The sequence below is a fragment of the Mus musculus genome, chromosome 11 (assembly GCF_000001635.26).
Source record: "Mus musculus strain C57BL/6J chromosome 11, GRCm38.p6 C57BL/6J".
In the NCBI taxonomy this organism is placed as follows: Eukaryota; Metazoa; Chordata; class Mammalia; order Rodentia; family Muridae; genus Mus; species Mus musculus.
In genome coordinates this window covers 86,543,885-86,571,868 of record NC_000077.6, presented here as the reverse complement: position 1 = coordinate 86,571,868, position 27,984 = coordinate 86,543,885, and the positions used below count along the sequence as shown (strand labels likewise).

General features: G+C 46.2%; 2 protein-coding genes across 19 annotated transcripts in view; one reads left to right on the top strand and one right to left on the bottom strand.

Annotated features, from left to right (window-relative positions):
- Nucleotides 1-260: 260 nt before the first annotated feature.
- Nucleotides 261-26,878, bottom strand: Tubd1 (tubulin, delta 1). 5 transcript variants are annotated; one of them, NM_001199045.1, is made up of 10 exons: nt 26,533-26,878; nt 22,867-23,086; nt 22,398-22,545; nt 18,865-19,081; nt 16,565-16,796; nt 15,082-15,174; nt 13,980-14,144; nt 10,493-10,633; nt 6,001-6,184; nt 4,509-4,832 (listed from the first exon to the last, which is right to left on the bottom strand). In NM_001199045.1, exons 2-10 carry the CDS (start codon nt 23,036-23,038, stop codon nt 4,724-4,726), a joined length of 1,461 nt encoding a protein of 486 aa, NP_001185974.1. In that variant the 5' UTR covers nt 23,039-23,086; nt 26,533-26,878; the 3' UTR covers nt 4,509-4,723. The 5 variants fall into 5 exon arrangements, with proteins under 5 accessions (XP_006533863.1, NP_001185974.1, NP_001185975.1 ...); NM_001199046.1 differs by having other exon boundaries at nt 26,639-26,878; XM_006533800.3 differs by lacking the exon at nt 18,865-19,081 and having other exon boundaries at nt 261-4,832; nt 26,639-26,725.
- Nucleotides 26,879-26,983: 105 nt separating this feature from the next.
- Nucleotides 26,984-27,984, top strand: part of Rps6kb1 (ribosomal protein S6 kinase, polypeptide 1) — a 46,017-nt gene continuing 45,016 nt past the window's right edge. For 9 of the 14 annotated variants that reach the window (XR_001780060.2, XR_879743.3, XR_003949513.1 and 6 more), the window contains exon 1: nt 26,984-27,303. Coding sequence is in view for 7 of the 14 variants with exons in the window: in XM_011249275.3 (XP_011247577.1) it covers nt 27,163-27,303 (141 nt within the window). In the remaining 7 variants the exon portion in view is untranslated. Of the gene's footprint in view, nt 27,304-27,823; nt 27,939-27,984 lie in introns of all 14 variants that reach the window. The other 5 variants (NM_001114334.2, NM_028259.4, NM_001363162.1 and 2 more) reach the window with 4 other exon arrangements.

Genomic DNA, 27,984 nt, shown 5'->3' with positions numbered 1-27,984 from the left:
GGCTGATAAAACCATATTTGGTAAGAAGATGGCAGAAGAAGAGAGGGTGGATTGCCAGCTGTGGACTCATGGGGAGGCACAGTGGGAGAGACATATGGAGCATGTTTTAAAACAAAACGTTGGACGAGAATTCAAGCGAGTGATAAACATGGTGGCCAGAAGAGGAATCGCTGGTATGCATGCTGCGAAGCCATCCCGAGTCAGAGCAGACATTGCAACATTCAAAGGCCAGGCCAGCAAGCCCTACTGTTGTTCTTTCTGGAACTACATTCTTTTCCATTAAAAGGTGGGGGGGGGGGGAGTTGTGTATATAAACAATCAAAAGCGGTAATTAGGAAGCCAGAATCGTAGCTTCATACAACCAAGGAAACCCTGCATTGCAAGCATTCCATCCCCCTGCAGTACTGAGCCAGCATCCATAACTCCTCACTGGATGCCTCGAAGAAGTCGCTGGACTGGCTGAGAGCAGGAAGTGAGGGGGGAGGGAGGAATGAAAGAAAGGCTTTACAAATGATGGACCTGTCACTGCTGTGGGGAAGGGGAGTCCAAAGCTGGAAGGGAGGCAGAGTGCAGGAAAGAGATGGCTTCTGTAGTTTAAAGAAAAAGGTCGGCTCACACCACACTCCCTGCCCTGGGGTGCATCCTCGCCCGCCCGGAGTCCAGGCTGGTGCACCTGCCTAAGCCTCCTGAAGGCAGGTGTGTGCTGCCATGCTTGGCTTCAAAATTACATTTCAGGTGTTTTCTGTATCTACCCAGGGGTTTGGACTTCTGTTTTCTGCCTGGTAGGTACATTTCGCATCTTAAATTCTGAAGCTTTAACTTGGGCTTCCTGTGAATCGTGTTGGTTTGCTTTGGTTTGACGAGGGCAGGGGCATCACAATATATTGCCAGGGTTGACTTCAGTCCAGGACTCAACTGATTTCCCCTGATCTAGCCTCCTCTACAGCTGGAGGTATAGGAGGCATAAGCACACGTCTCCACATCTGGTCCCCAATGTTAATTTGTGTAAAAACTGCAACTCTAATAAAAAAAAAAGTCATAAAAATTCTTAAAACACTATTTTCCATGTAAATGTTTAAAACAAGCTTTAGATATTTTGGTATTCACATATGTCAACTAATTGAGTCCTTGGGAAAAAAGAAAAAGGTCACACACAAGGATGTGGCCTGGGTGCCCGTTGGAGTTTCAAATAGTCACCTGCTGTTGATTACAGGGCTTTCAAATAAAAATACCTTCACCCCATTTGTACCTCATGAATTCCTGTCTCAAATGTCAAGTGATTTCAACTTCTGACTTCTCTCGTGTGCATTCCTTCTGGCAAGATTTTCCTGAGTCAGCTTGCCCCCAGCGAGGTCATGCAGCCACGGGTCTGCCTTAGCCTTGGTATCAACTGGGAAGTTAAGGCCTTGGATGTGTCCAGGGCTGAACGGGTTTGTCTTGTGAGAATTATGATCTAATTATTTCTCAAGTATATTTAACAGAATGCAGCCAGTGGGGTGTGCCTTCTAGCAGCTGAACAGACCACTGTCTACATTCTTTCGAAATAAGATATGGTCCAGTATTTTAAACCATGGCAACAGTCGATAAGAAAAACAGCGAAACGGTAATCATTTCCATATGGAGAGAAAGCAGGGAGCTGTCGCTTTGGTTTTTTTTTTTTTTTTTTTTTCCCATGCAACAATAAGTCAGGACTGGTAGACTGGGTAGAAATAGCCAGTGCTTCTATTTTGCTCTTATTTTATATTGTTTGATACACTGTTCCCCTCACACTTACTGTCACATTTTATGCAGCTGTGGTTCCTGTGTCTTTCTTTGTTAATTCCACCTTTTTGTTTTGTTTTTCAAGACAGGGTTTCTTTGCTTCCCTGGCTGTCCTAGAACTCACTCTGTAGACCAGGCTGTCCTGGAACTCACAGCAATTTGCCTCTGCTTCTCTGCCGCTGCTCTGCCTGTGGGATTAAAGTTGCGTGACACCACCACCTGGCTGTGAGATTCTTACTGAAGGGCTGACAGGATGGCTAACCTGGCAAAGGTGCCCTCCATGAAGTCTTATGAGCTGACCGTGGGCCTCTGGACACAGAGTCAACTCCTCCAAGATAGCACAAGCATGCCCATGCATGTACACACACTCACTCACTCACACAAACAGATATAATTCAAATTTGCCACAAAGCATGTAAACTTCCTTCTATAGCAGCTCAAAACCTAGTAGTCTTGCTGGGCAGTGGTGATAAACTTCTTTAATCCCAGCACTCAAAAGGCAGAGACAGGCAGCTCTCTTGAGTTCTGAGTTAGAAGTCAGCCTAGTCTATAGACAAAGTTCCAGGACAGCTAAAGCTACACAGAGAAACACTGTCTCAAAAAAAATAAAATAAAATAAAATAAAAAGTCATGGTGACACACACCTTTGATCCCAGCATACAGGAGGCAGAGGCAGGTGGATCTCTGTGTGTTTGCAGCCTAGTCTACAAAGTGAGTACCGGGACAGTCAGGGCTTTGCAGAGAAACCGAGTCTCAATCAATCAATCAATCAACCCCACCCCCACCCCCACCCCCTCCAAAAGGTACACAATTATCACATTTACCTGTTACTTTAAAAAAAAAAAAAAAAAGCTGGGTATGGTAGCCCAACCTTCAATCCCAACACTCAGGAGGCAGAGGCAGTTGGATCTCTTGAGTTTGAGATCAATCTGATCTACAGTTCAAGGCTAGCCAGGACTGCAGAGTGAGACCCTGTCTCAAAATAAATATTTCACTAATGTGTGTGGGGGCATGCACACACATACCACGGCACAATTGTGATCAGAGGAGTAGCTTCTCTTTGCCCATCACGTAGGTCCAGGGAGGAGTCTCAGTTGTCAGGCTTGGCAGCAAGTGCTTTTACCTGATGAGCCATGTCTCCAGCACCTGGCTCTGGTGTCTGAGACAAGGTCTTGCCGTGTGTATACCCTGTCTGACCTGGAGCTTGGTGTGTGCTCAAGGCTGCCCATTGCTCCTGATCCTCTTACCTCCCTCTCCCAAGAACTAGGATTCCAGCCATTTGCCACACCTTCTGCATTTCTTCTTTCCTTTCCCTTCCCCTTCTCTCTCCCTCTCCCTCTCCCTCTCTTTTTTTCTTTTTTCCTAGAACTCCAAACTGAACAGATCCTCCTGCCCCAGTCACCTGAGTGCTTCAGTCCAGGGCACAGCTGCACCTGGCCTTTTTAAAAATGGCTACATAGAGGATCTCACTGTCTTCAGAACCGATGGCCACAGTGTAGTATTTGACAACATCTCCCTCTTGTGGTTCAGAGCAATCATTTTCAAAGGCAAATATATTTACAGAATTGTAATTCTCAGACCCAAGTAGAGTGGTTCACTTCATTGCTTAACAAGTACAGTGCTTGCCGGGCATGGTGGAGCGCACCTTTAATCCAAGCATTTGGGAGGCAGAGGCAGGCAAATTTCTGAGTCGAGGCCAGCCTGGTCTACAGAGTAAGTTCCAGGACAGCCAGGGCTACACAGAGAAACCCTGTTTCAAAAAAGCAAAGAAAAAAACAAAAAACCAAGTACAGTGCTTACCACTTTGGAAGCTGATGCTGAGGCTGGAGTATCACAGCAAGTTCCAGGCCATCTTGGACTACAGAGACCCTGTCTAAAAAACAGAAACAAACAAAAAACCACTCTGGAGCCCGAGAGATGGCTCAGGGGTGGCCTGCTTACTCTACTTGTAGAGGGTCAGAACCCACTTGCATCTCCAGCTCCAAAGCATCTATGTTCCCTCTGGCCTCCATGGGTAGCTTCATACATGTCCACATGCACACATGAACAGACACGCATACACACACACACACACACACACACACATATATATATATACACACATACACACACACACACCACACACACACACAAATAAAAAGAAATCTTTTTTTAAAGTGCACACACACTCAAAAGTCTATGTTGCTTTCATTTGAACTGTGGAAGTTTAGAACATGTTTAGTAAATCTTTTTCATTGTAAAGAGGGAAGATTTAGAAACCTGGAGTGCAACAGAACATTCCTCTCCTTGGACTCTTACAGCCGATGTCTGCCGAGTTCCTTTAAACCAGACTCCAAGGTGCAGAGTCTCCCTGGAGGCCGAGTCAGGATCTTGAGCCCAACAGTTTGAGACCCCATCTCAACAGAAGGTGTTCTTTCTTTCTTTTTTTTTCTTTTTAAAGATTGATGTATTTGTTTGTTTTATATGAATACACTGTTACTTTCTTTACACACCCCAGAAGAGGGCATCACAGCCCATTACTGATGGTTGTGAGCCACCATGTGGTTGCTGGGAATTGAACTCAGGACCTCTGGAAGAGCAGCCAGTGCTCTTAACCACCGAGCCATCTCTCCAGTCCCCAAACCATGTTCTTTATAGAAGCATTGCTTTTTTTTTCTGTCCACAGACATGAAGTGTTTCTTCATGTCTGTGGACAGAGCACCTGAACTAGAATCAGCATTCTACTTTATTACTTAACAGACTGAACCTGAAAGCAGATATTTGTATTTATTTATCTAGCCTGAGACAGTGTCTCATGTCGTCCAGGTTGGCCTGGAACTTTCAGTGTAGTCAAGGACGACCTGAGCCCCTGACTCCTGCTCCTGACTCCAGAGAGCTCGGTCACAGGCAAGCACCACTGAGCACAGCTCAGTTTTGAAAATATTTTAGTCCAAAAATCCTGTAAAGAGCTTTTCCTCTTGGCTTAGGGTCCAAGACTACCATAACTGGCAACAACTTGCTCCAACAATGCAAAGCTGTCCAAAAAGTCTTCCTCCTCCATTCCAAATTTTGTGTACTGATGGATAAAGGCTCTGGGGAGAAAGCAGAAAATGTGAACCAAGTATTCCAGGCAAATGAGAAACGAAAGTAATAAACAGACTTCGGAGGAGCACTCAAAGCTCACATAGCCACTTAGGGTCCTTGTCACATGTGGACCACTTGTTTATTCTGAATTAATAAATGTTAGCAAACGTTAGCTGTCAGCAAGCTGCCTCTGCTTTTAGTGTCCCAGAGGGCACAGGAAAGGCAACATGGCGGACTCTGTAGTCCTGGCATGGAGGCTCAGAATAGGAGGTGACTACCTCCAGACTGACTCTAAAAGAGAGCTCAGAAGTTTCACTTAGGGTTTGAAATTAGAAATGAAGCCAGGTTCTGCCTGAGTGGTTTTCTCAGATCCCCCCCCCCCCCCACCCCCCAGCTTCCAGAGGAACAGCAAGGGCAGACACAAAATAAACTGACATCATAGTTAGAGTTAGAAGAGCTTGGACCAAGAGAGGACTTGGGATCCGGTGAGGAGAGACAGACAGACGGGACAGCCTGGGCCTGTAGAATCCCAGCCCTGTTCAGTCATCTGGGGAATTTTATTTTGACAACACATAACTGTCAGTGCCCAGTGGAGCTGAGCTCTTCGGTGCTATTACTGAGGAGGACCAGAGTCCCCTCCATGCCCAGGACCATTTTCCTGTCTCATCCCAGTGCTAGGGACAGAACACAGGCCCTCACAAATGCTGGGCAAGTGCTCTACTCCCAAGCAACAGCCCTGATCCCAATATCTTCTTTTGAAAACCATCTTACTATGAAAATTTGAATTTTGCCTGGACACTGTTCAAAGGAACAGGTTCTCTTCCCAGCATCTACATAGAGACTGCAAACCATCTGTAACTCTAGTCCTGGCAATGCCTATGATACATAGACATACATGCAGGCAAAATACCCATACACATAAGAAAAGAAAGAAAGAAAAAATAAAAATATTAATGCAGAACACCTACTGAGCACTAGCCAAGCAGTGCACTAGGTGGCTCACGTGATTTTCTCACTGGATCCTACTACACACAGGAGGAGCAGAAGCCTCTAAGTCACATGTCCAAGGCTTCATAGCTGCACGGGGGCAGCAAGGCTTGCTCCACAGCACACCTATGCTTTATCTTGGCATTCTCTGGCTAAAGTAGGGAAGTCTGGAGGCTTATGTTCACTTACTTGGATGAGAACATATTCCACGCCTTGCCCACAATCATATCCAGTGGCTTTACTAAGAGCTGGCTGTTGCTGACCAGGGCTGCAGACTTCTCATACTTGTCAAAGGCTCGCTGGGTTTTCCATACACTGAAAGCATCAACAGGCTCCAACCAGGAAGTGTAGAGAGCTGGGTCTTTAAATCCCTCTAGAGTTAAAAATGTCATACATATAAGCAAAGTCCCTTCTAGACTCGTGTGAAAACATTATAGCGAGGGCTGGCAAGATGGCTCAGGGAGTGCATGTGCTTGCTGCTAAGGCTGATGACATGAGTTCAATTCCTGGGACTCATATGATGGAAGGAGAGAACTGACTCTTCTACAGGTTGTCCTCTGATCTCCACATGTGTTCTGTGATATATGTACATACAACATGCCATGACAGCAGATGCAGAAGGCAGAGCTGGAGAGATGGCCCAGTGGTTAAGAGCACTGGCCACTCTTCCAGAGGTCCTGAGTTCAATTCCCAGCAACCACATGATGGCTCACAACCATCTGTAATGGGGTAATGGGGTCCGATGCCCTCTTCTGGTGTGTCTGAAGACAGGGACAGTGTATTCATATACATAAAATAAATAAGTCTTGAGAGAGAGAGACAGAGAGAGACAGAGAGAGACAGAGAGAGAGAGAGAGAGAGAGAGAGAGAGAGAGAGAGAGAGAGGAGGCAGGGAGTCCCTCACTCTGGACTTCAGTTAAAGAGTTGGGGCTGGAAAGATGACCCAGTGCTTAAGAATTTGAGAGCACTGGCTGCTCTTCCAGAGGACCCAGGTTTAATTCCCTGCATCCACAGAGGCATTCACAACTGTCTGTAACTCCAGTCCCAAGGGATCTGACATCCTCTTCTGGCTCCAGGCATACATGTAGTACAAATTACATGCAAGCAAACATACACATAAAATAATAAAGTTATAAAAAGAATCATAATACAATTAACAAAATTTGCCACTGGGCACAGCACATAGAGGCAGAGGAGGCAGAGGCAGAGGAGGCAGAGGAGGTAGAGGCAGAGGAGGCAGAGGCAGAGGAGGCAGAGGCAGAGGAGGCAGAGGCAGAGGCAGAGGAGGCAGAGGAGGCAGAGGCAGAGGCAGAGGAGGCAGAGGCAGAGGAGGCAGAGGCAGAGGCAGAGGAGGTAGAGGCAGAGGAGGCAGAGGCAGAGGCAGAGGTAGAGGCAGAGGCAGAGGAGGTAGAGGCAGAGGCAGAGGAGGTAGAGGCAGAGGAGGCAGAGGCAGAGGCAGAGGAGGCAGAGGAGGTAGAGGCAGAGGAGGCAGAGGCAGAGGCAGAGGAGGTAGAGGCAGAGGAGGTAGAGGCAGAGGAGGCAGAGGCAGAGGAGGCAGAGGCAGAGGAGGCAGAGGCAGAGGAGGCAGAGGCAGAGGAGGCAGAGGCAGAGGAGGCAGAGGCAGAGGAGGTAGAGGCAGAGGAGGCAGAGGCAGAGGCAGAGGCAGAGGCAGAGGCAGAGGCAGAGGCAGAGGCAGAGGCAGAGGCAGAGGAGGCAGAGGTAAAGGCAGGTGGATCTCTTAGTTCCAAGCCAGCCTGGTCTACAGAGTGAGTTTCAGGATAGCTAGGGTTACACAGAAACCTTAAAAAATGCCAATTCAGGGCTGGTGAGATGGCTCAGGGGGTAAGAGCACCCGACTGCTCTTCCGAAGGTCCAGAGTTCAAATCCCAGCAACCACATGGTGGCTCACAACCATCCTTAACGATATCTGACTCCCTCTTCTGGAGTGTCTGAAGACAGCTACAATGTACTTACATATAATAAATAAATAAATCTAAAAAAAAAAATGCCAATTCAAATATGAATGTTAAAGTAGCAGCCAGGCGTGCTTGAGGCCCAAGGGTCTCTGACCTTCCTCATCGCTTTCTCAGATGTGAACCTGCAGTCTGGGAATGTGGAGAACAAGATGATAAACCTGAGTGCAGTCGACGCCGTCTTAACTCCCTGACCTGGCACTGTCAGCGGCTCAGACTGAGGGGATTCCATGGTTTCGTGAGAAAAGAATTTCAGACTGAGTTGGCAGGAGGCAGAGCCAGCCTTCACTGAAAGATGGTTTTATACGGAGCTGGAGAACAGAGACCGACGTCCTTGGGAGAGTACAGCCCCCCCCATCCTCACCCCCACCCCCGCAGGTATATATCCATAGACTACTTGGGCCCCATTGTCCTGTACAGCACTGTGGTGATCCTGAACTTACTGTCTTCAAGGAGCTGCTAAGGAATGGTAATGAGGTCATAGGATGCTCCTGAAGGGTCCCGGACAGGACTGCAATGAGGAGGTAAACTCTAGACCACAGGGATGAAGGAGGGTAGTGTGTCTTCACTGGAAACAAGGTGTTAATTTTGTTTGTGAGATTCCCAGAAAATGTCTGCAAGAGGAGAGAGGCCATGCTCGGGGTCCTACACATTCAGGCCCTAATCCTGGGTCACTGTTTGTTTAACATTCTTTTTTTTCCCCTTTTTTCCCCTTCCCTTTTGCTCTGGCCTCACTCTCTCTGACCTATAGGTTTTTTTTTATTTGTTTCTCATTAAGGATGGTTGTGAGCCACCATCCACCATGTGGTTGTTGGGATTTGAACTCATGACCTTTGGAAGGGCAGTTAATGCTCTTAACTGCTGAGCCATCTCACCAGCCCCTGTTTAACATTCTTGTTTGAAGATATTTCTACACAAAATACCATGTCTATGCTGACAAACTGGAATCTTCAGGTTTTGGGTGGCAAGAGGCCCCTTTGCCTTCCTAAGTCCCAACATTTCCCCCTTCTAGCCCGCCTCATGTCACCTTGTCAGCTGTAACCCAGTGTGCATGGACCCACTGCGTGTGTTCAGTCAGGTCCCCAGGCAAAGCTTTGAAATCGGACTTTGGAAGCCTCCAAAATTGAACACATCTGGAGGCTGAGAACTGGCGGTGGGTAAGAGTGCTTGGTGTGTCAGCTAGTGGTCAGGGATGGGCAAGCCCAGGAAGTTTCCAGTCAGTCTGCAGAGCTGACAGGGCAAGCTTCAGGTACAGTGAGAGACCCTGTCTCAAAGCAATAAGGCAGGGAGAAGCAACAGATGAAGACACCCCATGTCCTCCTCTGGTCTCTGCGTGTAAATGTACAGGCATATGCACCCATATCAGATACACGCTTGAGTGTGCTTTACCCTCCCTTACATGCCTGTTTCTATGAACCCCAGTGTTCACATCTATGCTAATAACTTCCTCTTGAAACCAGGGATGCTGGCCCCTAAGTCTAATGACCTGCTTCAATCTCTGGGACCCACACAGTGGACAGAGAGAACCAATAAAGTGTTCCCATATACAGTACATCTGTCCCCTATACACACACAAATGATGTGCTAAGCTTCCCTTCCTAAAGGGAGAGGATGTGGCTCAGTCTGCACAGGGACCTCTCTGTCAAGAGCTCGGCATGGGCACTGGGAGTGTAGACTGGGAATCACTGGCCAGCCAAATCTAAGTTCCTCAGCAAGTCCCAGGTTAGTGAGAGACTCTGGCTCAACACTAAGATGAGATGTGGAGGGTGGCACACACCTGTAACCCTAGCACTTGAAAAGTTGGGGCAGGAAGATCAGTTCAAAGCCAGCCACAGCTACAAAGCAAGTTTGAGCTCTCGCACACATGATAGACTCTGTCTAAAACAACAAAGAAACAAAATTCCAGTATAGATGACACCTGAGGAAGGACACACACTGGCCTCTGGCCTCCACAGGCACACACTCACACACACACTCATGCACTACTGAATTCCAAAGAATATTGGCTTGGCTGGAAAGATGGCTCAGTGGGTTACATACTCCAGCCCCTAACTAGGTTTGGGCTCGTTTGTTTGCTTTGTTTTGTTTTGGGGGTGGATGTGTGCGGTTTTTTGTTTTGTTTGTTTGTTTGTTTGGTTGGTTGGTTGGTTGGTTGGTTAGTTGGTTTTTTGGTTTGGCTTGGTTTGGTTCTGTTTTTTGGGTTTTCCAGACTGGGTTTCTCTGTGTAGTCTTGGTTGTCCTAGAACTCACTCTGTAGGCCAAGCTGGCTTCGAACTTAGAGATACACCTGCCTCTGCCTCCTGAGATCTGGGTCTAAAGGAGTGCTCTACCATACCTGGCTTGTTGTTTTGTTGTTGTTTTTGACAGGGTCTCACTAAATAGCCCTGGCTAGCCTGGTACTCATTAAGTAGACCAGGCTGCCGTCACCCTCACCGGGATCTGCCTGCTTCTGTCCCCCGATCTGGGATTAGAGTGGCTAAATGCCTAGCTAAAAGTGCTTAACTGTGCATTAGGTGTGTGGAGTTTGGAGAGCTGTGTGCACGCAGTCCCTCTGCTCACCTCTGCATGAGTCCCAGTGCTAACTCAGGCTTCAGACTCAAGGGGAGGAAGTGCTCCTCCCAGGCACCATCTTGACAGTCCCAGAAGTTGTTTTGAGAACCCTCGAGTGCTCCAAAGCCTATGCCTCACTTCCCTGAACGTGTGCTTACCTACGTCTGCACTGTGCACCTCTCTCCCTCGGAGGACCACCAAGTTAGCAAGAGAAGTGTTAAAATGATGCTCCTTGTGGGCAGACGCTTTGCCAATGGGTGGAAGGCCTGTCAGAGGAGGCCGCACCTGCCAGTTGATACCTAGCACAGAGGAAAAGAAAGAGCGCTTAGAAATGGCACTGAGCAACATGAGAGTCCAGACGTTTCAGGTCGAGTGTGGGAGCACATGCTATCGTCCCAGCACCTGGCAAGTAATGCGGGGGAATCCGCAGTCAGGAGGTCAGGGCCCTGGGATAATCCACCTGCACTCAGACACATTTGTTTGCCTAGGGTTTTTTTTTTTGTTGTTGTTGTTTTGTTTTGTTTTTTGTTTGTTTGTGTTTGAGTCAGGGTTATGCTCTGTAGCCTAGAACTCAAAATGTAGCCCAGGCTGCTCTGGGACTTCTGCTTTGGCCTCTGAAGTGCCAGAGTTGCAGGGGTTACAGATGTTAGCTGCTGTGTCCACCTGTTTTTCTTTTGTTTTTGTTCTTCCTTCCTCCCTCCCTCCCTTCCTTCCTTTCTTTCTTAAGGAGGTCTTGCTATGTAGCCCTAGGGTCGCTTCAATTTTACAATCCTCCTGCCTCAAAGTGCTGGGATTACAAGCATGCACAACCATGCTCAGCTTCAAGCCAGGTATTCAATGACACTGTGACCTCTCTCTGTCTGTGTGCCTGTCTTGTGTCTCTGTCTGTATCTGTCTCTGTATCTCTCTCTGTCAGCCTCTCTCTGTGTCTGTATCTTTCTCTTTCTCCCTGGGGGCTACCTCTCTATTAAGTAGCTCTGGCTATCCTGGAACTTGCTATGTAGACCAGACTGGCCTTGAACTCAAGAGATCGGCCTCCCTCTGCCTCCTGAGTGCTGGGATTAGAGGTGTGTTATCCCATCTGGCGATTTTACTCTCTCTTGCTTCAATCATTCATTCCCCTGTTGTCTGTTGCTGGGCTATGTGGGGATACATGATGATGGTGACAAGGATGGGGCCAATCTTCATCCAGAGCGATCTGATAACATGTGAACAGTCATAAAGATAGACCCTTCACCTTCATCTGTGCCATAAATATGTTTACCCTTATCCTTTGTCATATATTCAAAACTAAAGACATTCAGAGCTGGCTACATAGCTCAAGAGTGGTACACTAGCCTAGTGTAGGTAAAACTAAAAAATTCAATTCCTGGACTACAAATTTTTTTTTTACATGCTTAAACTCTGTAACTAACTATAAAGAGATCATTGCTATCCTACAGTTAGTTCTGTGTGGAAAATGACTAAACAAACTGCACTGTATTGACCTGACAGAACCTGGGGCAGGGTGCCTCACCCTCCTTTGAAGAACACTTTACTCCATGAGATATTAGCAGGTATTGCTAGAAACACAAGTGATGAGGCTCCCAAATATTGGAAAGCATCACTTTAAGATGTAGACTTTTTACTCTCGCTCTGCCATCCTGCAGAGGGAAGCAAATCAACCTGTTATTTTTTTTTTTTTCAGACATTCCAGAAGAGGGCATCAGATCTCATTACAGATGGTTGTGAGTTACCATGTGGCTGCTGGGATTTGAACTCAGGACCTCTGGAAGAGCAGTCAGTGCTCTTAACCACTGAGCCATCTCTCCAGCTCTCGACCTGTTATTTTGTTTTCCTAGAGTACTTTACTACTAGATAACATCCAGTGATTTCTAGTTAGAGGCAAAGGACTACACATACACCAGTGTACCCTAAGGATGTCTTAACATAGGAAAGCCAGCAGCAAACACGAAGATAGCATCAGTAAAACTTGTGAGCAACCAGACAGTGGAAACTCTGCTCACCCATTGTGAAAATCCTGAGAGCAAGACAGACATTTCTAACAGCAGAGGGAACAAGGAGATTTCTGCGCTGAAAAGCTAAACCATCAAGGCCAGCCTCAGGGACTGTAGGGCTGGATGTCCAGAGAGGCTTGTAATAGTTAAAGCTGGGAATAAAATAAAATAAAATAAAATAAAAATCTGAGCCAAATATTCAGAAGCAAGGAAATAAACTTCGGAAGGAACAACTGAGGACGTGGAAAGTGGTTTTACCTGAGTGACAGGGAACAAGGGCAGGCACTGCTGTGTTCTCCTTACCAAAGTGTGCCACACAACTACTCCGTCCACTACACGGCTGACTTACAATGTGCCTATAGTGCGATGCAAGGGATCAAATCCAGGGCCTCTCACACGCAGAGTCTGCTGGGAGGCTGGAGAGATGGCTCATTGGCTGCTCTTCCACAGGACCCAGGATCTATTCCCAGCATCCATATGGTGACTCACAACTGTCTGCAACTCTGGTCCCAGGGAATGTGATGCACTCTTGGTCTCCACAGTACCAAGCATGCATGTAGTGCACAGACACACGTGCAGGCAAAACACCCATACATAGAAAATAAAGAAAAAAATTCAAAGTCGTGTAGCCTGCCACTGGGTACACTCCTAGTCATTAAGTGAATTTTAACTACTTGATTATTTGATTTATAAAAAAACTAATTCCCGGGCGTGGTGGCGCACGCCTTTAGTCCCAGTACTCGGGAGGCAGAGGCAGGTGGATTTCTGAGTTCGAGGCCTGCCTGGTCTACAAAGTGAGTGCCAGGACAGCCAGGGCTACACAGAGAAACCCTGTCTCGAAAAACCAAAAAAAAAAAAAAAATTAATTGACAAGACAGTGGTGGCACATGCCTTTATTTCCAGCACTCAGGAGGCAGAGGCAGGAGGATCTCTGTGAGTTTGAGGCCAGCCTGGTCTACATTGAGTTCTAGGACAGCCACAGCTACACAAAGAAACCCTGTCTTGAACAGAAAATTGATTTCTTTTATTTGCATGCGGTGTGTGCATTCATGCATGTAGGTGTGTGCTCACGTGTACCACAGAGCATGTGTGGAAGTCAGGGGACAGTGTCAGGAGTTGGTTCTCTCCTTCCACCTCGTGGGTCCCAGGGACTAGACTCAGGCCATCAGCTTGGACTGGTACACAGTTTATTTTTTTCTGAGGCAGGGTATAATATACCCGAGGTTGACCTGAAACTTGCTATGTAGCAGAGCAGGCTATTGCTGATCTTCCTGCTTCTATATCTGCAATGTTGGGGTCTCAGACATACATGCACTTCCACCCCTGGTCTTTTGGGGGCTTAGGACTGAACATAGGGCCTTACACAGATTAGGTAAGCTACCTGATTTCTAAAACTACCTTCATATTTTACTTTGAACAAACTAAAATAAAGATTTGAAATAACATGGCACTTGTCTGACATGTCCTTTCCAGATGAAACTGTAAAGCCATCAAGAAGCCCTTAGCAACTCCGCGAGTTTCCATAGGAGGCCCCTAGGCTAGAAGAAGAGGCCTTTCTTTCAACCAGCCTAAGCCAGTTTATACCCAGGACTCCAGGACAGGCACTTCCCTCATATGTGGGTTGTCTATTTTTAAAATATCCCTTTACCTTCTTCCATTTTTGCACTGGAAATAAGCATCTGTCTTAAGTGCTTGAGGAGGCCAGCCCAGGTAAACGCGCTGTACGCCAGAGACGCCGCAGACATCTGAGGAATGTTACGGACACCCAGCATCTTAAATTCAGGGTGAGGAACTAAATGCTCCATTAAGTCTCCTGTGAGAAAAAAAAAATAATGCAATGTGAACTCGATTGACCTCACCCACAATGGTGCCATTGACTTCTTTATACAACGGTGACTTAATGAAGTTTTTAGAGTCAAATGTGTTTTCTCCATTCTAGAATTATTTCAACATTAAAATAGTGAATTTTTAGACACAATGCGTGCTACAGAGCACATTTTTGCTTCATTTCATTCATTTTTTATTTATGAGTTTTGACACCAGGACCTCACTGTGTAGCTCTGACTGACCTGGAACTTCCTTTGTACGCCAGGCTGTTCTTGAACTCATAGCGATCCATCTGCCTCTGCTTTCAGAATGCTGGGGTTAAAGGCATGCACCAGCAAGCCTAGATCTTTGCTTCATTTTAGCATGTCTGAGAAAGCATACTTAAAATGGGCATGGTAGCTCATGCTTGTAATCCCAACTCTTAGCAGTCAGAGGCAGGAGACTGCCCACAGGTTCCAGGCCAACTCAAGGTATTACCTAGTAAAACCCTGTCTCGAAACTGAAATGGATATCCAGGCACAGTTGTGTATACCATTATTCCCAGCACTTGGGATGTAGAGGCAGGGCGATTTCTGTGAGTTCAAGGCCAGCCTTGTCCAGAATGAGTTCCACGATAGCTAGAGCTACCATAGTGAGACCCTGTCTCAAAAAAAAGAAGATGGAAGGGAGGGAGGGAAGAAGAGAGGGAGGAAGGGAGGGAGGGAGGGAGGGAGCAAGGAAAGAGAACCAGACAAAAACAAAATAAATACGATACACTTTGCCAAAAGAATTATCAAGAGAAATATGGATGACTAATTCACTAAACTCCAGGAAAATCAATTATAAAAGATAATTAAGATATTTCTCTTTCATTCTATAGTCACTAAATGTTCCTTAGAAAATGTTCCAGATCTTCTATTTATCTTGCTAAATGATAATCAAACCTGTTTGGGGATAGAAAGATAGGTTGGTGGCAGAGAGCGACCAAACGAAAATTCGTGGCATGAGGCAGGCCTGGGGTCCTACAGTTCCAGAGTCTGAGGAAGAGACCAAGAGGATCTTGTTAGCCCAGGAGTTCAAGACCAACCTAGACAACAGAGCAAGACCCAGAATAAAATAAATACATAAAAAGCAAGAAGAGAGGACAGATTGCGACAACCTGTAATTCATGCCTCTAGGGGGTCATCTCCACCCCCAGTGGCTTACATGCTCAGCCATGGTCTGCTATTAAGTCATGTGCTAGGCCGTTCTGCTGTCCCTCTTACTCTGACTTGGCCTAGCAATTCCAGGGCCTGGCTGAGACCCTAGTCTACTGGCTTCTTTTTTCTCAGACCTTCTGAGTCTGTCTTCCCCATCATCATCGAAATCTTAGACTGCCCTACTCCTTATTTTCCCTATCAGAGCGCAACCATAGGACACGACACCACATGGCAGCCTGGAGTCTCTCTGCATTTTCATTCTCTTCTTCTCTTCTTCATGTTCCCCTCCCCTATCTTCCCTCTTTCTTCATTATTGAAAAGTAGCAAGACTTTACCAAAAGAAAAAAAATGACAGTATAGTCAGAGAATGCTCTGTCAAGCATGGCAGCAGGTAACATGACTGACAGCAAACCCTCCCCCCAGTTTCCAATCCTTAAACACAATGCCAGGCCAATTAAAGGCCCACATCACCACCATCACTACTGCCTCCTTCTCTCCCTCCTCCTTCTCCTCTCCCTCCTTCTCCTCTCTCTCTTCCTTCTCTCCCTCCTCCTCCTCCTCTCCCTCCTCCTCTTCTCCCTCTTCTTTCTCCTCTCCCTCCTCCTCCTGCTCTTTTTCAAAGACTTATTTTCTGTGTATGGATGTTCTGCCTGCATGTAGGTATGTGCACTATGTGCATGCCTGGTGCCCTGAGGTCAAAAGAGGGAGTCAGAGCTCCATGACCTGGAGTTATGGATGCTTGTGAATCACTAGAGGAGCCAGGAATGTCCTCTGCAAGAACAAGTGTTCTTAACCACTAAGCCATCTCTGCAACCCAGCCCCATAATTTCTGTGGACTCCACATCTATCTACCTCTTATCTGTTGGTTGTAGTTCAGTAGTGTAAGACCTGAGCTTCTGTCCCCAGCAGTACAAAACACATTCACTTTCTACCCAATGAATGTTCTACCAAGTGCTTGCTATTTGCCATGCCCTGCTTTAGGCCCTAGGAGAACAGTGGTTCTACAAACGGTGTAGTCGGTGAGAAGCATTTAGATCCTCACACCATATGCTTCTGAGAAATGTAGTAACTTCTTGAGCTGATTCAGTAAGATAGCTCAGGGATGAAGGCAGGGTTTAGGGTATGTATCTTGGCTGTATCTCCAGGCAGAGGGGAGGAGACAGTGAAAAATAACTTTGGGTCTCTCAGAACATACGGTTTTTCTACAAGTAACAGAAGGGTGAAGTACCTAGTGGATTTCTGCGGTAGTGAAATGAGCTGTCCTCAGAGTATGTAGGCTGGAACACACTCCCCAGCTGGTGGGCAAGAACTTGATTTAAGTCTCTGAAGGAGATCTGCTTGATGTTCATCCGTTTGGCACAGATCTTATGGACAGCGTCATTCTCGTGAATGAGAAGGGCATCTGAAGACCGGTACAGGTGAGAGAGAGTCAAGATGGAGTTGTAGTTCTGCACAATGACCTAGAGAGAACAGGGTCAAAGACAGGAAGAGAGGCTGAGTAGTTAAAAAGTGTAGATGGCAGCCCTGGGGTGATGCTCACATCTTCAATCTCAGCACTCGTGAGGCAGAGGTGGAGGCAGAGGCAGGTGAACTCTGTGAGTTCGGGAACAGCTTGTTCTACAGAGTGAGTTCCAGGGTAGCCAGGGCTACACAGAGAAATCCAGTCTCAAAAAAACAAAAAGAAAAAAAAAGAATAACATCAATGAATTAAAAAATGATTTCATATCTCTCAGGAGCCCATCTCTGGGTTGGTCCTTCTAGTACTGCAAGGAGGGACTTTGTATTGGGGCCCATGGCACTGTGGCTAGTCTTCAAATGATCTTATTTCTCTCTGTTGAGAATTTTTTGTTTGTTTGTTTTTGTTTTTCGAGACAGGGTTTCTCTGTATAGCCCTGGCTGTCTTGAAACTCACTTTGTAGACCAGGCTGGCCTCAAAGTCAGAAATCCGCCTGCCTCTGCCTCCCGAGTGCTGGGATTAAAGGCGTGTGCCACCATGCCCGCGTACCAGTTTCCTGTTAATCTTCCTAGTAGGAAAACGAAATGTAAGAAATGATTCAGAAAAGAAGTGTGGTAGCAATAACTTTTTGTTTTGAGACTGTATAGCCCTGGCTAGTCCAGAACTTTGCTATGTAGACTGGCAGAGATTAACCCACCTCTTTACCTCTGCCTCCATAGTGCTGGGATTAAGGGCTGTGCCACCACAACCCACCTTACTGTATGCTTTACTTGTGTTATATCCTTCACCTTCAGGAGGCAGATATATTTGTCCCCATTTTACACAGAGGACAGCAGTGCATAGAGAAATTAGATAATCTCAGTGTGGTGGTGCTGGAGAGTAACAGACCAAGTCAACAGCCAGGCAGCATGACTGGGGAGTCTTCTTTTTGGGGGGGCATTTAAAGGCCACCATGATGAGCTTAATATTTTGTGTTTGTTTTGTTTTGTTTTTAAGGACACCTCAGTCCCACATTGGGCAGACAGCTCTAGAGGTGGAGGCCAGCCTAGACTGGGTAAGACTGTCTCAAAAAACCTAAAGCCAAAATGAAACAAAAGATTTAAAAAACAAAGGATACTTTACGTGTGTGGGAAATGTAACCAAAATTAAATTATTTGTTCACGTAAATATCACAATCAGTCCTGAAGCTGGAACTCAGCATTGCCAAAGAGCGGGATCCGTTTATTCACACTCACTCTATCAGCAAAGAGTGCTGGGCGAGAGAGAGCTCAGTGGTAAAGTGTAAGAGACTCCTCCAAAGGGCCAGGGTTTGACTCCACATGACATCCACATGACATCTCACATGACATCCACATGACATCTCACATGGCATCCACACGACAGCTCACAGCTGTCTAACCTCAGTCCCAGGGGGTCTGACACCACGTAAGGCATAGACAGCCATGCATACATACACAAATATAACATAAAAATAAATGAAATTTAAAAAGGAAGAAAATATACTATGATCTAATTACTTCTCTAGTGAGTATTTACCAAGGAGAAATAGCATATGATGATACCAGACTCCTACTTGTGGCTAAATAGATTAAAAAAGAGAAAGAGCAAAGAATTTACAACATTAACACTTTTCTTCTTCAGGGGCTGGAGAGATGGCTCAGTGGTTAGGAGCACTTGTTGGTCTTCCAGAGGACCTGAGTTTAGTTCCCAGAACCTACACGATGGCTCACCTTATGATCCTAGTACCAGAAACCTGCCCTCTTCCAGCTTCCCTGGGCACTGGCACGCATGTGTGCACATACATACAGGTGAGCAAAACACTTGTATAATAAACATAACTTCTAATTAACATGTTCATGGACTGGAGAGGTGGCTCAGTGGTTGAGAGCACTGGCTGCTCTTCCGGAGGGCCTGAGTTCAATTCCCAGCAACCACATGGTGGCTCACAACCATCTGTAATGAGATCTGATGCCCTCTTCTGGTGTGTTTGAAGACAGTGACAGTGTGCTCATATACATGAAATAAATACATTTAAAAAAACAAAACAAACAAACAAAAAACCATGTTCATACCTCACCCGTTCCATAAGGCCATATAATCTGGTTCATTTTCAAGGAACTGGAGTACTGATCTTGTAGCTTCTGTGTAACGAAGGCTCCCAGCCCTGATCCTGTTCCCCCGGCCATACTCATTATGATGAAAAATCCACTCAAAGAGTCACATTTCTCCACCTCTGTTTGGATTAAGTTCATTATAGATTCTTCATGCTTCGGTCCATGCACAGAGTAACTATGCCATGGCAAAAGGAACACAGAGCCCGTCAGTTTACCCAGAGGGAGGAAGGAGGTTTAGGAGACAGCCCTTTCCAGAGTATGGCACACAGGTTAATATATTTAATAGGTGACTAGTGTGACTGGAAGAGTACATTTACAGGACTTAGGAAGTTCCTTTTAACTGAGAACAATGGAATTATTTTATGTGTTGATATTATTTTATTATTATATTTCATGTATTGCGTGTGTGAATGTAGGCTGTGGTGCATGTGTAGCGGCCAGAAGAGAACTCCTGGGGACTGAACTCAGGTCCTCAGGCTTGGCAGCAATTACCTCTACCCTGAGCCATCTCGCTGGCTTCATGTTTTGTGAGCGTGGCCTAGAACTCACCATCGTACCTCAGCTTCCCACGTGCTGGGATTACCTGGCTGCCTTCTGGAAGTTCTGTGGTGCAGCAAAACTTGGGAACTACTGGGCAAGAGCTCTACTGCTGAGCTGTATCCTCAGCCCCCTTTGGTTTTTTTTGTTTTGTTTTGTTTTGTTTTGTTTATTTGTTTGGTTTGATTTTTCAAGACAGGGTTTCTCTGTGTAGCTCTGGCTGTCCTGGAACTCACTTTGTAGACCAGGCTGGCCTCGAACTCAGAAATCCACCTGCCTCTGCCTCCCAAGTGCTGGGATTAAAGACGTGTGCCACCACACCCGGTTACAATTTTTTGGTTTTGGGTTTTTTTTGTTTGTTTTTTTAAAGATTTATTTATTAATTAATATAACTACACTGTAGCTGTCTTCAGACACACCAGAAGAGGGCATCAGATCCTATTACAGATGGTTGTGAGCCACCATGTGGTTGCCAGGAATTGAACTTAGGACCTCTGGAAGAGCAGTCAGTGCTCTTAACCGCTGAGCCATCTCTCCAGCCCCGGGTTTGTTTGTTTTTTTTGTTTGTTTGTTTTGGTTCCCTTTTGTTTATATACTCTGAATTTTGAGACAAGAGTTTGCTAAAATGCCCAGGCTGACTCTGAATTTGCTGTATAGCTCAGGCAGACATTGAACCAGAGATCTTCTTGCTGAGTAGCTGGGATTATAGGGTTACAGGCCTGACACATTATACATTTTTTTTTTTTTTAAAGATTTATTTATTTATTATATGTAAGTACACTGTAGCTGTCTTCAGACATACCAGAAGAGGGAGTCAGATCTCATTACAGATGGTTGTGAGCCACCATGTGGTTGCTGGGATTTGAACTCTGGACCTTCGGAAGAGCAGTCGGGTGCTCTTACCCACTGAGCCATCTCACCAGCCCCCCACATTATACATTTTATTTATTTATTTTGTTGCATATATTTACGGGAGGGCATGCATGTGTCATGACACCTGTATGGATGTCACAAGGTAATCTGGGGGAGTCGGTTCCCTTCTTCTACTCTGTGGGTTTTGGGAACTGAACTAAGTTCTTCAGGTTGGAGGGAAATGCCTTTACCCCCTGAGCCATCTCACTGTCCCAAATTCTTTTTTATTTATCTTTGGTTTTTCAAGACAGGTTCTTTTTGCATAGATGTCCTAGCTTCCCTGGAGCTCACTCTATAGACCAGACTATCCTTGAACTCCTAAAGATCTACCTGCCTCTGCTTCCAAAAAGCTGGGATTAAAGGCATATGTGTCACCACTGCCCAGTTGCAAATTTTTAATTTTATTTTAGTTTTGGTTTGAGACAAGATTTGACTAGTTAGCCTTGGTGACCTGTGCAGTGTTTTGAGTAAGAATGGCCCCGATAGGTTCCTATATTGGAGTTAGTCATCGGGAAGTGGGACTGCTTGTGAAGGATTAGAAGGTGTGGCCTTATTGGAAGCAGTTGTGGCTTTGTGGGGGGAAGTGCATCACTGGGGGTGCCTTTGAGGCTTTAGAAGACCAAGTGAGGGGTTGGAGAGATGGCTCAGCAGTTAAGAGCACTGACTGCTCTTCCAGAGATCCTGAGTTCAATTCCCAGCAAGCACATAGTGGCTCACAACCATCTGCAATGGGCTCTGATGCCCTCTTCTGATGTGTCTGTAGACAGCTACAGTGTACTCATATAAATAAAATAAATAAATCTTTAAAAAAAAAAAAAAGCCCAAGTGAGGCCCAGCATCTCTCTTCCTACTGCCTGTGAATCCAAATGTAGAGTTCTTAGTTTTTTCTCCAGCACCATATCTGCCTGCATGTCCTCATGATAATAGACTAAACCTCTGAAACTGTCCAATTAAATGTTTTCTTTTATAGGAGTTGCTTTGGTCATGGTGTCTCTTCATAGCAATAGAACAATGAATAAGATAGCCTGGAACTCACTTTGTAGACCAGGCTGGGCTGAATTCACAGAGATATGCATGCCTCTGCCTCCTGAGTGCTGGAATGAAAGGCATGTGCCATCATAGCAGACTCTAAATTTTAAAATAATACCTCCAAGATTTTGAGCTTGTTGCATCAACTATACAGTGATAATGGTATGAGTATTTAACTATATTGCTGTAACTTCACTGAAAATCAAGAGGAGTAGTGTTGCAGGATACTTGATCACACTGTGAACCCCAAGATTGTGTTATTTGCTGAAAAATCACTTTCCTAGTTGTGATGTGGCTCAGCCCTTAGCATACACCTTTAACCCCTCAGGATGGACTACAGAGAGGCCCTTTGTACACATCTTTAATCTCAAACAAAGAAGGCAGAGTTAGTTTGTAGAAGGAAGCACCCATGTTTGAAAGTGATGTTTGAGTGGCAAACAAAGTGGTGAATCAGAGAAAGATTTGACAGAATTGGATATGCCTAAATCTCATGAGAAGAGAAAGGAAAGGGAAGCTACTTGAGGGGCAGTGCTGGGGTGTTGGGGGGTTGAGGGTTGAGGGTTGGGGGGTTGGGAGGTTGGGGGCAGGGGGTGGGGGAATGAGGGTGAGGGGTAGTTTTACTGGGACAGTTATAGAGAGTCTGCAGAGAGAGAACAAGCTATACATAGATGAAGACAAACGAGCCAAAGAATGAGAAGGAGCCAGAAGCTTAGAACATAGTGCCAAGAACAGCAAATCAGTCAGAGGATGAGAAGCCAGACTGAATCAGTCAGTTTGGAGAGGAGTTTGAGCCAGAACAGCTGAGTTGAACCAGTCAGAGCTCAGAAAGAACTAGAAAGGGTGAGCTTATTAAGCAGTAAGTCTCAGAGGCTGAAAACATTCTAGGCCTAGATGAGATTGTAGGAGGCTGGAAGCTTCCAGGACTAGGCCTAGGTTAGTAGACAGGGGAGTTGGCCTCTGAGAGGACAATGACATTAGGAGAATAAGAGCTACATTTACAGAGCTGTTCTTACCCGTATGCCCAGTTGTTCCCAGATCCTTGTTTCTGACAAAAACTCGTGTGCTGACCATAATTCCATCGGCCAGACTGGGCAGCTTTTGATAGTGTTTGATTGATAACTTTAGGTTCCATGTCAACAAGAACAGCCCGGGCAACTGGAACTAGAGTAGGAGGGAGAATTATATATTTTATGTGGGTACCACAGAGCGTAAACTTCTAAGTCACTGAACCATATTCCCAGCCCTACATTTAGCTTTTTGATTTTTCTTTTGTTTGTTTGTTTTGTTTTTAAATTCGGGGGTTGGGGGTATGGTACTTGCATAGCCTGGTGAGGCCTTGGATTCAAACCGCAGCATGGAGTAGGGGGGGCACAAGCAAACCGCAGCATGGAGTAGGGGGGACAAGCAAAGGCCTTCCTTTGAGAGGGGGAGAGATGGGGCTTAGAGATACTTGTTGAGAGTCAGACTCTTGACCATGCCTACCTCCATTTTCTTCCTCTCTGAAAAATCTTTCTCTGCAGGAAGCTTGATATGCCTCGTTGTCCCTCTTAGAACAGAGTCCCTGGGAACAGTGTGAGTCTCTAAATAAAGCATCAAACACTTCAAAGCCAATCTGGTTGCCACACTGCCCCAGCTGTACTGTCACTATCGACATGCCAAGCCACAAAGGAGGCTTAGTCTAAAACACCAGAGGGTGGGTCACCTGTAAAAGAAAAAAAGACACAGACATGAGAAACCACCACATTGCTAACAAGAGCAAACAATATGCCACATGCTCACATTCTATCAGTAAGGGGCGGAGAGATGGTTCAGTGGTTAAAACACTTGCTCTTCTTTAGCATGACCCAGGATGGAGCTCAGCATTTACCTTGCTGCCTGGAACTTCAGCTCTAGGGGATCCAATTCCCCTCTTATGGCCTTCTCAGGCACTGCATGCATATGGTATACATACAGGTATTCTCATACAACATAAAAGTAACATTTTTAGAAATTTTAAAATATATGTACACTAATATGTGTGTGTATGTACAGATAATCACTTATATATGTATACATATATGTATGTATTTGTTTAAAGACAGGATCTCATGTAGCTCTGGCTGGCCTAGAACTTACAGAGATCAGCCTGTTCCTGTCTCTGGAATGCGGGGATTAAGGGCATGCAGCACCATGCTCTGCAAACTATGATTCTTAGCTTTGCCATCATAAAGCCTTTCAGGAGGGCAGTGTGAAGCAGCACTGAGGCTTATTAACACAGAGATTTTTATAAGATTTTCAACACGGTTTTAAGTCAGGGTGTTAATGGAAAGAAAGACACTCGAGAAAAGGATATTATTTTCCTAGTGTGGGGTGTGAACTTCTCAAGCAAGAATCACATTTAAGTGTCTTAGCAAGAGCCACATATATTAATGTGAGTTTGTTTTCTCTCTCTCTTTTTTTAAAGATTTATTTATTATTATGTCTAAGTACACTGTAGCTATCTTCAGACACTCCAGAAGAGGGCGTCAGATCTCATTACAGATGGTTGTGAGCCACCATGTGGTTGCTGGGATTTGAACTCAGGACCTTCGGAAGAGCAGTCAGAGCTTTTACCCACTGAGCCATCTCACCAGCCCTGTTGTCTTCTCTTTAAAAGTACTTAATTAATCTTTTTTTTTCTTGTTTTTGAGATAGGGCCTCAATGTGTGACTCTGGCTATCCTGGAACTCACTATATAGATCAGGCTAACCCCAAACTTAAGGAGATCATCTTCCCTCTGCCTCCTGAGTGCTGTGAATTTATTCCTATGTTATGTGCATGTTTTACCTGCATGTATGTCTGTTGACTACATGCATGCAGTGCCCTCAAGGGCCAAAAGAGGGTGTCAGAACATATCATCTGGGGCTGCAGTCACAATTGCCTTGCAGATGCTTGGAACTGAACCTGGGTCCTCTGCAAGAGCAGCAAGTTCTCTTAACTCCTGAGCCATCTCTCCAGCCTGATTTTATTGTCTTGACATTATATTGTTCAAAGACTTTCCAAGAGACATGTTTTTCTTTCCCTCTTGTGTGTGTGTGCGCATGTGTGTGTGTGTATAATTACAAAGTGTTTCCTAGAGTGTACTGGGGAGGTCAACAGGCTGACAAGGTAAAACCAAATAGCACAAAGGTTGCAGCAAGGGAGTTATAACATGTTTTTCTGTAAATGGAGCTTATGGCTTGTTCAAGAGCATCCTAGAAAACTGCAGGCTTATATCTGCAAACAGAGTAAGAAATCATATACTCTTAGGCCATAAGCATGGCTCATTACTATTTTAATGTTCTTATTTGAAATAGCCCTATATAAAAGAAATGTTGCCGGGCATGGTGGCACATGCCTTTAATCCCAGCACTTGGGAGGCAGAGGCAGGCGGATTTCTGAGTTCGAGGGCAGCCTGGTCTACAGAGTGAGTTCCCAGGAGAGCCAGGACTACAGAGAAACCCTGTCTCGAAAAAAACAAAACAAAACAAAACCAACCAAACAAAAAAAGAAATGTTGTCTCTAATAGGCAACTTTCACAGAAAATTTTGTGTGTATGTATGTGTGTGGTCCTTGCTTTCTACCAGGTCTGAAGATGGGCCTCTCTTCTGTTGTTTGCAGCTGTGCATTAGACTAGCTGACCCATGATTCTAGGGAATATCCTGTCTCCACTCCCCATCTTTCCATAGGAGTGTTGGGATGTGCTAACACATCTGGTTTAACATGGGTTCTGGAGATTCATATTCAGACCCTCAGGCTTGCATTGCGAGTACTTTGTCCCTGAGCCATCTTCCCCAGTCCTCTGAACTAGAATCCCGATTCTCAGATGGTGAGACCTCAGTGAAATTTTGGAATAACACACCTTTTTCCTCAAATTTCCTGTCCCCATCTAAGAATCTAGTCATTTCAAGAAATTCCCTCACTCTATAATTTGGGGGATTTAGGGTTCACTGGCCCAAATTCATTCACATACAATTCAATGGTTTCCAAAATATGATTCACATTCACTGTTGTCCCAAGTACACTTTTAAAAGAAAACAAATAAACCATAACAAAAGTGTTGGTTGTGGGGGCTGTGTAGCCACGGGGACCGGAGCCTAGAAGCAGCACCCACATAGCAAGCCAGGAGTCCTGTGCAGGCCTGTAGTTACAGAGGCAAGTCCAGTGCGGACAGAAGGACCACTGTGGATAGCTTCCACTTGGTTGAGAAAACTCAGCCCCAAGTTCAGAGAGAGAGAGAGAGAGAGGGAGAGAGAGAGAGAGAGCTGGATGCCCTCATCTCCTGTGCATTTGCATAAGTGCTCACATTCACACACATGTGCATATATACTCACACACATAAATAATCTAAAGGAAATATGATCCTGAAGGAATTCTTTGTATACATTTCACACTACATGGACATCAGAAGTTAGCTCAACAATAGAACATTCAATAACATTAATTTTCTGTTTTCTCACCAACCGTCTTCTGGCCCGGAAAGCACAGTTAAGATCAATAAGCCCAGTCATGGTGGCTATACCTTTAATTCCAGTACTCAAGAGACAGAGGTAGGCAGATCTCTGAGTTTGAGGACACAGAGAGTTCCAGGACAGCCAGGGCCACATAAAGAAATCCTGTCTCTGAAAACCAAAAACCAAACCAACTAGCATAAAGTTGGATCCAGGCATAGTGGTGCAAGCCTTTCAACCCAACAACACTTGGGAGGCTGAGGCAGACCGATCTCTGTGAGTTTGCACCTACACAGTGCGTTCCAGGACAGCCAGAGCTACATAGCGAGATCGTGTCTCGGAAAGAAAAGAAAGAAAAACAAAGTTGGAGCTTAGAGAAAGACCAGATAAAATATGAAACTAAATCTTTATTATTTTTAAACGACGTTGTTTGTTTTTAGACAACATCTCTCTATGTAGCCCAGTTACGCCTGAAACTGTCTAATTAGTCTGGGCTGACTTGAAACACATGATCCTTCTGCCTCAGCCTCTCGGAGAACAGGGACTATTTTAAAAAGAGTATTTTTGATAAGTGCTTCACATCAAGTCTATGTAGCCCCGGAAAGGAGCAGAGGCTTGTGAACCAGATTTTCAACTTAACGTCTAAGACTGCATTGTAGGTAATTCTATTCTCACTTTACAGTTAAGGAAATTGAGTTACCGAAGGGTTATGTAACTTTTCCAAGCCACTGAATTAGCAAATAGCAAAGACAAGAGTCTCTCTTTGCCTTTCTTCCCTATCAGCTCCCCGGTAACCCCACACTCACTGACAGCTCTGCGACCGGCAGTTTCAGTTCGGTTCAAACTTCAGAAGACCAACCCTCTCACTACGCGCATGCTCACTTTCAATACTTTAAAAAAAAAAACTACTTAGAACAAATAAATGCGCTCGCTCCTTATGCGAAGAGCTCTGCTGAGGGCTTGTCTTTTTTCGACCCTCGTTTCCCTTCTTCTATTTAGGAAGGCTAATCACGCATGTTCAATTTCAATTTATCAACTTCAGATATGGTACGCATGCTCCGTGTCCGGCAAACGCCTTAGACAGAAACGCGCAAGCTGTACTTTCCCGGCTTGGCTTCGGACGGTGTTCTGCGCATGCTCCTGCCAGTACCTGGCCCCGGGAGCTAATGCTACGCATGTCCGCTGCCCACTGTATGGCTTCAGAAGACTTTGTACGCATGCGCCGGAGCTGAACTTGAGGAGCCAGTCTGGGGCCTAGGCGCAGACGCATTGAGCTTAAGCAGCCGGTGATGGCGGCAGCAGCCGTGGAGTCTGCGGCGGGTCCGGGCCCATGAGGCGACGACGGAGGCGGGACGGCTTTTACCTAGCGCCTGACTTCCGACACAGGGAAGCTGAGGACATGGCAGGAGTGTTTGACATAGACCTGGACCAGCCAGAAGATGCAGGCTCTGAGGATGAGCTGGAGGAGGGGGTGAGGCCCGGGGTCCCCGGGGTATGGGCGGCGGGGTGGGGGGGCAGCGGCGAGGTGACAGGGCCGGGGTGGCGGCGTGGGCCCGGGAAGCCTGGTGTGCCCGAGGGCGTGGAGACCCGGGGGGGACGCGAGCGGTCTCCGGGAGGAGCTGAGGCGCCGCGCGGCCGAGTCGGGGAGCGGGCGGGCGGGCGGACGGACCTGGCCCTAGGTGTGAGGCCTCTGCGGGGCGCGCAGGTGCAGGGCTCGCCCTGATCCCTAGCTGAGCGCTGCCCCGGAGCAATGTGTTTCTGGAGCGCCGAGGAGAAAAGGCGCGCGGTCGGCTTCTGGAGCTGTGGGGCTTGAGTGCGGCCCGGGTGGTGTGAGCGTGTGCTGGGGGTGGGGAGGGCCGATCTTGTTGGGGTGTCCCCCTTAGTGCAGGTGAGATGCGGAAGGGTTTCCCTGTGGAGTGTAAGATTGCAAGCCTTAAATCTTCAGACTCCCCACAACCACCTCTCTTCTCGGCCTGTCGCTTCTCTCCTAGGAAGCGCTCAGCTGTTAGAAGTGACAGCTGAAAACTTCTGTCGGGAGTAGCACTGCTGTGACAGCCACCAGGAGTTTTATTTCGGGAGCAAGGGGGCTCTGCTGCATCTTCCAGGGTTTGTTTGTTTGCCTTTTATTTTTAACCCCCCTTCCGTGTGACTT

What these genes read in the sequence shown, in the direction of transcription:
- Tubd1 (NM_001199045.1), bottom strand. Translation starts at nt 23,038, where the DNA reads ATGTCGATAGTGACAGTACAGCTGGGGCAGTGTGGCAACCAGATTGGC. An exon ending in CTACCGCAGAAATCCACTAG is followed by an intron (nt 15,175 to 16,564) that starts GTACTTCACCCT and finishes TCTCTTCCTCAG; the next exon opens with ACTCTGGAACTGTAGGACCC. An exon ending in TGGAATATGTTCTCATCCAA is followed by an intron (nt 4,833 to 6,000) that starts GTAAGTGAACAT and finishes CTTTCTCCCCAG; the next exon opens with AGCCTTTATCCATCAGTACA.